Source organism: Hyposmocoma kahamanoa, unplaced genomic scaffold, assembly GCF_003589595.1.
Source record: "Hyposmocoma kahamanoa isolate Upper Pololo Valley unplaced genomic scaffold, ASM358959v1 182, whole genome shotgun sequence".
NCBI lineage: Eukaryota > Metazoa > Arthropoda > Insecta > Lepidoptera > Cosmopterigidae > Hyposmocoma > Hyposmocoma kahamanoa.
The window spans coordinates 329,414-341,032 of record NW_020653713.1 but is presented as its reverse complement, the minus strand read 5'-3'; the positions used below and the strand labels follow the sequence as shown (position 1 = coordinate 341,032).

Here is an 11,619-nt window from a genome sequence, read left to right as displayed (position 1 = left end):
CTTTTAATAACAGTACGCTGAGTCACATATGACAATGACGGACTATCAACAGATACACTTAGGGTAGGATCAGAGTGCGCCGCGCTAAGCGCTGAATTTGTCTGAGTGACTGTTGGTGATCTTTGTAGCGGCATTGTGTTGCTTGTAGAAGTTTGGAGACAGTAGTACCAAGGCAACAGATATGTTAGTTAGTAATCACACCGTGCAAACCAGCACGAAGGTAGGGGTCCAACTAAGCTGTGGCCTGCGCTGCCGCATGCGTCCTCGCCGGTACTCCGCCGTGGGACCTCGAAGCCGAGGTCCTGGCGGAGGTCCGCACCTACCGGCGGGGAATGAGGGACCGAGGCGAGCGACCCGCTCCCCAAGAGGTGGAGCGGGAGCGCCGCCTCGCGGCGCAGCGCATGCGGGACCGGTGGAAAGAGGGCTTGGCGGATCCCCCCTATGGCGCTCGTACCATAGAGGCGATCCGCCCTGTCCTCGTAGAGTGGGTAAACCGGTCCCACGGGCCACTGTCGTACCACCTTGTGCAGGTGCTGACCGGGCACGGCTGCTTCGGTCACTACCTGCACAAGGTGGCGAGGAGGGAACCGTCCCCGTCGTGCCACGAGTGCGGCGCTGCGGATGACACCGCGCAGCACACCCTAGAGGTGTGTAGCCGGTGGGATGAGCAGCGCCGCACTCTGACGGGGACTGTAGGGCAGGACCTCTCGCTGCCGAGCGTGGTTGCCGCCATGCTCGAAAGCGAGGAGTCCTGGGAGGCGGTGGCCTCCTTTTGCGCAGAGGTTATGTCGCAAAAGGAGGCCGCGGAGCGGGTGCGCGAGGACGCGGCGGACGCGCACCCTCTCCGGCGCAGACGTACGGGGAGAAGGCGAAGGCAGTTCGCTGCTCGCCTGATCCCCTAGTGAGACCAGCGGGCTCTGGACAGGGACTCCGGAGCCTGCATTGCACGGCCTCACTCGTCTGGGGGGCGGGTCGGAGGACAACCGACTCGCCCCTCCGTTGGCGCGGGAGCCCTGGCATAAGCTAGGGCGGCCGGGCGGCGTCGTGGTGAATGCTCACTGATCCCACGGCGCCGACTCAACCGGCGAGAGGGAAACCCGGGGGGGTTTTAGTGGGGTAGGCCCTCCAGTCTGGAGGGAGAGTCCCCACATAACCCCTGAGTCTCCCTGGGCTCAGGGGTATCCATAAAGATTTCCCCCCCGTCAAAAAAAAAAAAAAAAAAAAAGGGGTCCAACTAAGCTGGTGGCGATCGACGATTTCATACGATTTTCCTTTCCGTCTAGTATAGTTAGATCTCTCGCAAGCGCAGCAACTACTTACACAGGCAGGGTAGGCAATGTACGATGAAGTCGTGCACGCAATGTACGTTGTGGGCGTGGACTCAAGCGTGTAGGACAATAGAAGTATAGAACTGGTTTGCTAAACGGAGTGTTTACTGCGATGAGGGTAGCAAAATAGGTAAGATTTGCTTACAGCTCGATGTGCTCGGGCCGTGCGGTACCAGGACGGCAGAAGTCACGCAGAAACCACACCTCGCTCGATATGTCACTTCGCAAATATGCACCCCGAATATTTGGCTCGTATTTAATATTTGTTGATTTACTTAAGAATTAATATTTTGACAACAAGAAATAAATCTTTCACACGTCTACTCGATTTCGAGGTCCGGGAGGGAGGAATAGTATATAAAAAGTAATAGTATTATAAAAGCATTGTTCTGATACGTTAGCACACTATGACTGACTGTCACTTGTTTTTACATTGTGGAGTCATTTTAGACATTGGTTGTCTACATCACCATGGATTTAACTCGTGAAAATTTTCGTAGTATGATTTTCTACGACTTAGTGTAATGTAACAGCTCAGCGGAGCTTCGCTCGGCTTCAAGCTGCTTTTGGCGATGAAGCACCATGTAACACGACTATTTATAGGTGGTTTGCAGAATTCAAACGCGGTCGTGTGAATCTCAGTGACGAATTTCGTGATGGTCGCCTGTCCACTGCTGTGAACAACAAAAACATCGATGTTGTGCGCCGTATGATCAAAACAGACAGGTGTGTGACATACCATGAGATTTGGGCATCTTTAGGCATAGGCATGAGTCAAATACAATCAATACTACACAAACATTTGAGTGTGAAAAAGCTGTGCTCTCGGTGGATCCCACACAATTTGACTGAGGCTCAAAAAACGGATCGCGCCACTTGGTGCAATGCCATGCTTATCAGATTCAACGAACGGGGCGTCAAACAAAACAAAGCAGCAATCGAGCGTATGGGTCTTTCGAGATGAGCAGAAACCAACTAAAGTGGCGCGCGTGCAAAGTACCTCTACGCGGATGATTGCTTCTTTTTGTAATAAAACTGGACACGTGGCTACTGTTGCTTTGGAGAATCGTTGTACCGTGAATAGTGATTGGTGCACGACCATTTGTTTGCCGGAAGTTATTGACAAACTCCGTAAAAATAACTGTAAACGCCGTATCATCTTGCACCACGATAATGCCAGTTCTCACACGGCCAGACAAATGAATTTTTGAAGGTGAACAACGTTGACCTTTTGAGCCATCTCGCGTACAGTCCCGACCTGGCACCTTGTGACTTTATTTATTTCCAAAAATTAAGAACCAGTAACTCGGTCAACGATTTTCATCACCTGAAGAGGCTGTCGAGAAGAGTATGAAAAATATGTTTCAGAGATTGTCACGGAGGAGTGGCATAAAATGTTTTCAAAATTGGTTCATTCGTATGAAAAAGTGTATTAACGCTAACGGAAAATATTTTGAATAACAATAAGTTCATTTCTGACCATTTATAGTATTTTTTCTTATTCATTCCGGAAACTTATAGTGCGCCACACATATAAAGTAAAAACGTATTTATTACGTTGTGTAGATTTAAAAACCTCGCACTGTTAGCACATATATTTCAAATATTTATCCAATTTTCTTTCTAACTAGAGTTCTTTGTATTTTTTATTATATTTAATTCTTGAAATTATGGTTTATAATCAAAACACTGACTATTATATTAACTTGTTTTTATAATACTTTTGAGTAATAGAGTTGTTCCATATTTTGTGTTTAAGATATTTATGTAAGTTATCGTAGACATTAAGTTATCGTAGACATTCTTTAAGATTTCATATTTCTTCTTGTAAGTGGAATCGTCTTCTTGAATGATGTAATCTAGTTCCCAGTGTATTTTTTCTATATTTTCTCCTACTAGGATTTTCAAACCATCTTCAAGTTCCCTTTTCTCCATAATAATTTCTTGAGAAATTTTCTCCACAGCTCGCTCGAAGGTCTCGCTCGGTCTAAAGTTACAATATTGTTGTCGTAACAAGTCTTGCTGTTTTTCTTTAGTTTCCGTTGTTTCGCGAAGAGGTACGTTGAATTTAATATCTTGAAAATCAAAATTCGATGACGTAGCACGTGCTTTCGTAGTTGAAGTTGATGGGTCAGAGGTAGCTTCTTGTTCATATACATTTGAAGGTTTAGAAGTTAACGCTGACTTCCGTTGCAGTATGTCTTGCAGCACTTCTTCGTATAAGGTTTTATCTTCGCCTATACATCATCCTGGAAGTATTGGATATCCGTTTGTCCTGATTTCACGAGTTGCGAATGGTAGCCCACAAATTTTTCCCAGTTAAGAGTTAAGGCGCTTCGGATGTTCCTCCAGTTAGTCAAGGGTCTTCCTCGCGGAATTGTCTTTCTTGTAGTTTCCACATATTTGTTTCAGTATTAGGAAAATTGATTCCTGGTGTAATAAGTTCCGCGACTTCTGTCGCCATTATTTGTTAATAAGTAGCTAACTTGTTGTTCTATGTAGTAAATAAATAGTAAGTATTAGTTTTTATACAGTAAGTTGAATGAAATCCTTTGTCACGTATCGCCGTAGGTTCACTAGTTCTTGAAAATCGTGAAGTTTCACATGTTGTTTCACTACTCCCGCTCCTCTATGGCGTTATATGCGCCTTCTCAATGCGATTGGAGAAACTCGCTTGTGGGAGGTCAACCGCACCGATTCGCTAATGTCACAAAGAAATTTGAAGCGAAGAAAATCGTGGCTCGAAGAACCATGTATTATGGTCTTAGACGTCTCGGATATTAGTTAGGTTAAGACGCGCATACCGCCACTACTGGTGTTCTGTTGGCACCGCTTTAGCACGCCCTGTCAGTTTGTAATATAGCCAGGAGAGTAGTAGCTTCCGCAGTCTCCGTAGCCTCCATACATCTTGCTTAGTAAGTTTAAAGTTCAAAATTCAAAAGGATAAAGAAAAAGTGGTAATAAATCCAGTTTTATAAATATTATTCCCGTTTTATTAATATTTGTGATCTTTAAAATGTTTATCGCACAAGAGATTATTGGTATGTGGTAAACGGTTCAAAATATTAACGAAAAGACGTGTTCGCTGCCGCGCTCGGGCAGGGAGTGACGATGGAACGAAACAAAAGGAATGATTAAAAAACGATTCAAAATTTAAAAACGAGTAGCGGAGCCAAAGAAAAGGCGATAAAAAGGTGGGATGACGATGTGATCTCCTTACATCGTTGTGTGAGTTGACGTAAACCACGGATTTAAGGTAAAAGTATAGTGTAATTGTTTATACAGTTGGATGCTCACCCGTGGCCTACCGTTAGTGGCGCGATTTGTCAACTGACTTAAAATTAATTCGATCTGCTTTAAATAATACGGACAAGATCAGCTTGAGACCGTATTCTGTACTTGCCCCTAATACTGTAGGTGTCCCGATTCCCCTGATTCGAATAATTTCAATAATCACTTAATCACACAAAATAAAAGTACAAGCAAGAATAAAAATTGATGAGGTGTAAATTCAGAACGCATCCGAAGATAATCTTTTTCTTGTAATTAAAAAAAACTGATGTTCAAATGTTTTTCTTTTATCTACTGTTTTCCTCGCTTTAGAGAGGTAAAAAGTTGCGAGTTTCGCTCGACAGCAAAGTTGTTTTGCGTCTCGCGCCTTGAAACCCTCGCTCCGCTCAGGAATCTATTTTTGAACGACTCAGTTTTTTTATTTATCAGGTTTCAATGCAAGCACTCGCGTCAAATAACAACTTTGCAGCCTTGCATAACAAATAACTACTTTTGTATTGCTTTACATTAACAAATTTTACTTTGCTTTATCTATTTTTTAAGTGTTTTTATGTCTTTACCCTAAGCGCCCAGTTACACGAGAAGAAAGTTTTCAAGCGGCCGCCGCGCGGCGACCGCCCAGTTACTACGTCTTCATGTACATTAATAGCGAATCTGAGTTCTATTTATTATGCAACAACATTTAAATTCCTCTCAACAAAATTATCATCATCATATATCATCTCATTTAAATTAAAACGTAAAAGCTACACAAATAAAGCGTATTTTGCCATGACACGCACGCGGTCGCTGCGCGGCGGCAACGCGGACTCCGCTCGGCGACCGCGCGGCGGGTTGCGCGGAGTGAGCGCGATAAAATTCGTGTCGAATAAATGCGCCTAAGGAGTAAACTTAGGTATTTCATTATTAAACCTAAATGATGAAAGATGCTGATCGCGCGCATTGTCGCACTTACATTAATTACACGTGTGTGCATTTTTATTGTAATACAGTACGGTGCTTCAAATATCTTATGTTAACTTACCTTATCAGAGCCAGTGGCTCGGATACACTTATTCTGGGCAACGTACAAATCCCATTAAATATATAAGTTACATTAGTACAAACATTGTACATACATACATTCGCTTATGAGCCCCAATACATTCATTCTGTTCGGGGAGTTTAGTTCCATTCCGTCACCGCTAGATGGCATTAATTGGAGACTGAAACGCGGTAGCGAAATGTTCACGATCCGACTATATAAGCATATAATATTTTGTTAAGTTTTGAGTTTTGTTTGGAGTCTAATTAAAAGTGTTAGTAGTGAATTGGTGTCTCATTTGTATTGCCCAGTACAAAGTGGTCCATCAGAGCCGGATAATAAGTGTCAAGTGAAATTTTTGGGCATTATAAATTTGTGGAAGTGTTTTGCTACGCAAGTGTTTGGACTTAGTGAAAAAAAAGAGACATAAGACTTAGAAAAATTCAGTGAGACTTTAACTTAGAAAAATTCAGTGAGACTTTAACTTAGAAAAATTATGCGCATCTTCAACTTAGAAAAATTCTGTGAATTTTTAACTTAGAAAAATTACATGTGTATGGACTTATAAAATTTTGCGAACTTTTGGACTTGTAATTTTGCGAACTTTGTGAACTTATAAAAATTTTAGTAACTTTTGGACTAATGAAATTTCGGCAAAATGGAGGAAGTTGTAGCACAACAGGAAAATACTTTGTGTCTTATAAAAAAGATGGGAGTGAACTTCAAAAAGTCACCAATAGCTCGGTTGACAAAGGGATACATACAAACAAGACTCGAGACCGTGTCACAATATTGGGAAGAGTTCAGACAAGTACACTCTGAACTTACAAAAGTTACCCCGCCAACTAAAAAGAGAGAAATCCCATACTTTGTAGAAGACTATTTCGATAAAGGAGAAGAGGAGTACTTAAATACAAAAACAGATATGCAAGACAAATTAGAGGCATTGCTGAATGAAGAGACTACAGAAACTGGAGGAGATAGAATTCATATGCAAGAAGTTAAGTTACCCAAGATAAACATACCGCAATTTAGTGGACACTACAGTGAGTGGAGTACCTTTAGAGATTTGTTTAATTCTTTAATAAACGAAAATAAGAGCATAAGCAGTGTACAAAAGCTCCATTATCTCAAGAGTAGTATGAGTGGAGAGGCAGAGTAACTTTTAAAGCATATTCCTGTTACGGAGCGCAACTACGAGATAGCATGGACTACCCTTACCAACAGATACAACAACAAAAGAGTCATTGTGAATTCTATATTGAACAAATTATTTAATCAAAAGAAATTGAGTTCAGGATCAGCCAGAGGCATTAAAGAACTAATGGACACCACTAATGAGTGCATAAATAATTTGAAGAGCAACGATGTTTCCGTTCTAAACTGGGACATTATAATAATTTACATGCTGGTAAACAAGTTAGACGAGGAGTCACATAAGAGTTGGGAGGAAGAACTTGGTTCTTTGCCAGGAGATAACTTACCTTCACTAGAAACCTTCATCAAATATCTGGAAACAAGATTTCGAGTACTAGAGATGATCCAAACTTCTTCTACTACTAGAGAGACGAGAGAGAGAGTTATAAACAAACCGAAATCATTTGTTACTACAACATCTGCACCAACTTCCTTCAAATGTACCCTATGTAATGAGAATCATGGGCTAATTTACTGCAAGAAATTTACAAACCTTAGTGTTACTGATCGAGTGCAACATGTTACTCAATCAATGTTATGCTGCAATTGCCTATCTCCAAAACATAGTGCAAAATTTTGTAGAAGCCAAGGCACTTGTAAACAGTCTAACCGACGACACCATACTTTACTACATTATCCAAGAGGTATGGCTTTAAACACTCCAACGAGCACCGAGACTAAGAGAGGACCTGAAACGAAGAAACAACCAGAAACAGAGATTAGTGGAACCATAAAGTCGCATCTAGTCACTCAAGGTCAAAATTCCTTGATGGCAACAGCTTTAGTTCATGTTGAGACAGGCCAAGGATTACAACTGGTTAGAGCCCTAATAGATCCTTGCTCTCAGGAATCTTTTATTAGCGAAGAGACTGCGCAGAGACTACAACTGAGACGGAAGTTCGTTAAAGGTCACGTGACAGGAGTTGACCAGATGACTTCAAAAATAAACTATACAGCCGAAATCCAGTTGCTTTCGAGAATTAATACAAATTTTAAATTACGCTGCGTTGCGTTCGTAGTGAGACAGGTGACAGATATTCTACCTGGCTATCAAATGAGTCATGAGTCTTGGACTCATCTGCAAAACTTGAGTTTGGCAGATCCTACCTATCATCAACCTGGTAGTGTAGATCTGTTACTGGGAGTAAACATATACACAGATATACTAATGAGTGGAGTTGTTCGAGGAGAGCCTGAGTCGCCCATCGCCCAACAAACACAGTTGGGATGGATTATTTCCGGAGGAGTACAGAAAGAGACAGGTCAGCGAGGAATCGTGAGCATGCATCTAAACCTATCATTGGATGGTATGCTAGAGAGATTTTGGGAGTCAGAGCAATTAGAGTCAGAGGAGAACGACAGTCTCACCCCACTAGAAGTTCGAGCTGAGGAGATTTACGAGAAGACAGTGACGAGAGAATCCAATGGGAGATACGTTGTAGCGCTTCCATTTAAGAGTGATACACCTATTTTACCTGAGAAATCAAGAGAAATTGCCAGGAGGAGTTTGAGACAATTAGAAAAAAGATTGTCGACCAATGAGAAACTAAGAACAGAGTACAATAGAGTCATGCAAGAATACATTAACCTGAAACACATAGAGACTGTAAACGAGAACGAGCCTAGTGACAGGGCAGTTTATTTGCCACACCACGCAGTGGTTCGAGAAGATAAAGACACAACAAAAGTTAGAGTAGTTTACAATGCGTCACAAGAGGGAGAGAACGGAGTTTCTCTCAATGAACAACTATTAATTGGTCCTTCACTTCAACAAGAGCTACGAGATACGCTGTTAAGGTGGCGAATGCATAAGACATGTTTTATTGCAGACATTATCAAAATGTATCGTCAAATACTAGTAAGACGAGAAGATGTTGATTACCAACGAATTTTGTGGAGATTTCGACCTGAAGATCCTGTAAAAGATTACCGACTACTTACCGTTACCTTTGGCACTGCTTGTGCACCATACTTGGCTATCAAGACTTTGAAGCAAATCGCGAAAGACGAAGGACAGGCTGAGAAGTTTTCAAGAGCAAGAGAGATTATTAATCAAGATTTTTACGTTGACGACTGTTTATCGGGAAGTCATGATGAAGATACAGCTATCGAAGTACAGAGAGAGTTGACAGAGGTGTTAAAGAGAGGAGGATTTGAGCTTCAAAAATGGTGTTCCAACAGCGAAAAATTTATGAACGAGATTGAGCCTGAAAGACGAGCAAATGGTATAGAAGTGAACTTAAACAGGAAGGCGAAAGTAAAGACACTAGGAATAATTTGGAATGTGAGAGAAGACGAGTTGCAAGTCACGAGCGAAATAAACATCCTAGAGGAAAAGAAAATCACAAAAAGAAATGTATTATCAGTCATTGCATCTCTTTTTGATCCCATGGGTTGGCTTGCTCCAGTTATCGCGTTAGCAAAGATTTTCATGCAAAAACTTTGGATTCTTAGTTTGTCCTGGGATGAAGAGTTACCTATCGATTATTGTAACGAGTGGATAGAGTTTAGATCACAGATTCATATACTTGAATAGATCCAATTACCTAGATGGATTGGAACGACAAATAAGCATCAATCAATAGAGCTACACGGATTTGCAGATGCTTCTACCTTAGCTTATGCCGCAGTGATTTACAGTAGAGTGACAACATCCGACGGACGAGTAGAAACATCACAAAAACAAAGGTAGCCCCAGTTAAGCAAATAACATTACCACGACTTGAGTTGTGCGCCGCTGTGTTGCTTAGCAAGTTGTTGAAACATGTGGCCACTGCAATGCGAATACCATATGATCATACCTACGCATGGTCGGACTCGCAGATAGTGTTAGCTTGGGTTCGAGGAGATCCATTAAGATGGAAACCATACGTCAAAAACCGCGTAATTGAGATCAGCAATACAATCCAAACTACCTGGTCTTACGTCGGCACTAAAGAAAATCCTGCCGATCCAGCATCCCGAGGAGTAGTACCTGAAAAACTAAAGGACAACGAATTATGGTGGTCAGGACCATCATATTTAAAGCAAAGAGATTACGAGATACCTACCTGCAAAGTTCCTGAGACTGACGTCGAGAGACGAGAAATTATAACCTGTGCTACAATGACAGTAAAACCATATAATGAAGACGTCATACTAAGCCTATTACGAAGATATTCGTCCCTGAAAAAACTGGTCGCAGTAGTTGCCTGGATCTTGAGATGGCTGCACCTGAAAAGAGAAAAAATTAGTAAAGATAACTTACCTGCATTTGTGAATTATGAAGAACGTAAAAAGGCACTTACCACTTGTATCAAACTTTCCCAGAAAGTAGAATTTGCCGAAGAGATTGAACAATTGAGAAACGGAAAGCCGTTGATGAACAGAAGCCGTTTATCATCACTTACCCCTTTTCTAGATGAACAAGGTGTGTTAAGAGTTGGAGGACGCCTGAAACATGCAGACTTGGATTTTTTGAGCAAACATCCGATTATAATATCGAAGAATAATGCACTCTTGCAGCTGATTCTTGTTGAGGCTCATGAGAAAACTCTGCATGGCGGACCACAAATGATGGTAACTCACCTTAGAACGAGATATTGGTTAATTGACGCTGGTAATTCGGTGAAAAAATTCGCAAGAAATTGTATGACGTATGCCAGACAGAGAACCGTCACAAGAACACAATTAATGGGCGCTTTACCTGAATGTCGAGTGAAACCTTCACGACCGTTTTCTATCACTGGAGTTGACTTTGCCGGTCCTATTAACGCTAGACTGAGTAAAGGACGAGGAAGCAAATCATTTAAAGCGTATATTAGCTTATTCATATGTATGGTCACCAAAGCCATTCACATTGAACTAGTCAGTGATATGACAACCGAGGCGTTCATGGCTGCGTACCGAAGATTTACTTCGAGAAGAGGTATTTGCAAAGAGATGTGGAGCGACCACGGTACCACATTCGTCGCTGCAAGCAAAGTACTGATGGAGATGTGGAAGCAAGGGAGAGCAAGTGTACCCGAGGAGCTTAGATCATTGCTGGACAAAGAAGGCACAAAATGGAAATTCATACCCCCGGGAGCCCCAAATTTCGGAGGTTTATGGGAAGCGGGTGTAAAATCTATTAAATTCCATTTGAAGCGCACAATGGAAGATTCGACTCTTACGTTTGAAGAGCTGAACACGTTGCTCATACAGATAGAGGCAACCTTAAACTCAAGACCTTTGTCGCCAATCAGTGATGACCCCAGAGATTTAGAGCCGCTTACCCCTGCTCATTTTTTAGTCGGAGAACCCCTCAACACTATTCCCGAGCGACCCCTTCTGGACGTTAAAATGCATTCTTTAACGAGATGGCAATTAATTCAAGTAATGACACAAGCCTTTTGGAAAAAATGGTAATCAGAGTATTTAAACCGATTGCAACAACGTCCTAAGTGTCTACCGTAAAAAAGGAATTTGAGATAGGAGATTTAGTACTGCTTAAAGATTATAGATGCCCGCCTAGCAAATGGTTGCTTGGTCGAATTGTTACAAAGTACCCTGGACGAGACGCTTTGACAAGAACGTACGACGTTCGTACTCATACCGGAGTTTATACAAGAACGGTGACTAAACTCTGCCCATTACCAGACGTATGAAAGGAAGAAGTCCTTTGGTGGGGAGTATGTTCGGGGAGTTTAGTTCCATTCCGTCACCGCTAGATGGCATTAGTTGGAGACTGAAACGCGGTAGCGAAATGTTCACGATCCGACTATATAAGCATAAAATATTTTGTTAAGTTTTGAGTTTTGT

General features: G+C 42.0%; 3 protein-coding genes across 5 annotated transcripts in view; 2 read left to right on the top strand and 1 right to left on the bottom strand.

Annotated features, from left to right (window-relative positions):
• LOC113226206 overlaps positions 1-11,619 on the bottom strand; it is a 100,698-nt gene that overhangs the window by 26,099 nt on the left and 62,980 nt on the right. The gene's annotated exons all lie outside the window — the stretch shown is intronic.
• Positions 6,302-9,376, top strand: LOC113226114. Its single transcript, XM_026458643.1, has 2 exons — positions 6,302-6,689; positions 6,942-9,376. The coding sequence occupies exons 1-2, from the start codon at positions 6,302-6,304 to the stop codon at positions 9,374-9,376; spliced, it is 2,823 nt and encodes a 940-aa protein (XP_026314428.1).
• On the top strand, positions 9,619-11,226 carry LOC113226113. Its single transcript, XM_026458642.1, has one exon. The coding sequence runs from the start codon at positions 9,619-9,621 to the stop codon at positions 11,224-11,226; it is 1,608 nt and encodes a 535-aa protein (XP_026314427.1).

Coding starts and splice junctions, on each gene's coding strand:
- LOC113226113 (XM_026458642.1), top strand. CDS start 9,619: ATGCGAATACCATATGATCATACCTACGCATGGTCGGACTCGCAGATA.
- LOC113226114 (XM_026458643.1), top strand. CDS start 6,302: ATGGAGGAAGTTGTAGCACAACAGGAAAATACTTTGTGTCTTATAAAA. Junction 6,690..6,941: donor GCAATTTAGTGGACACTACA/GTGAGTGGAGTA, acceptor AATTGAGTTCAG/GATCAGCCAGAGGCATTAAA.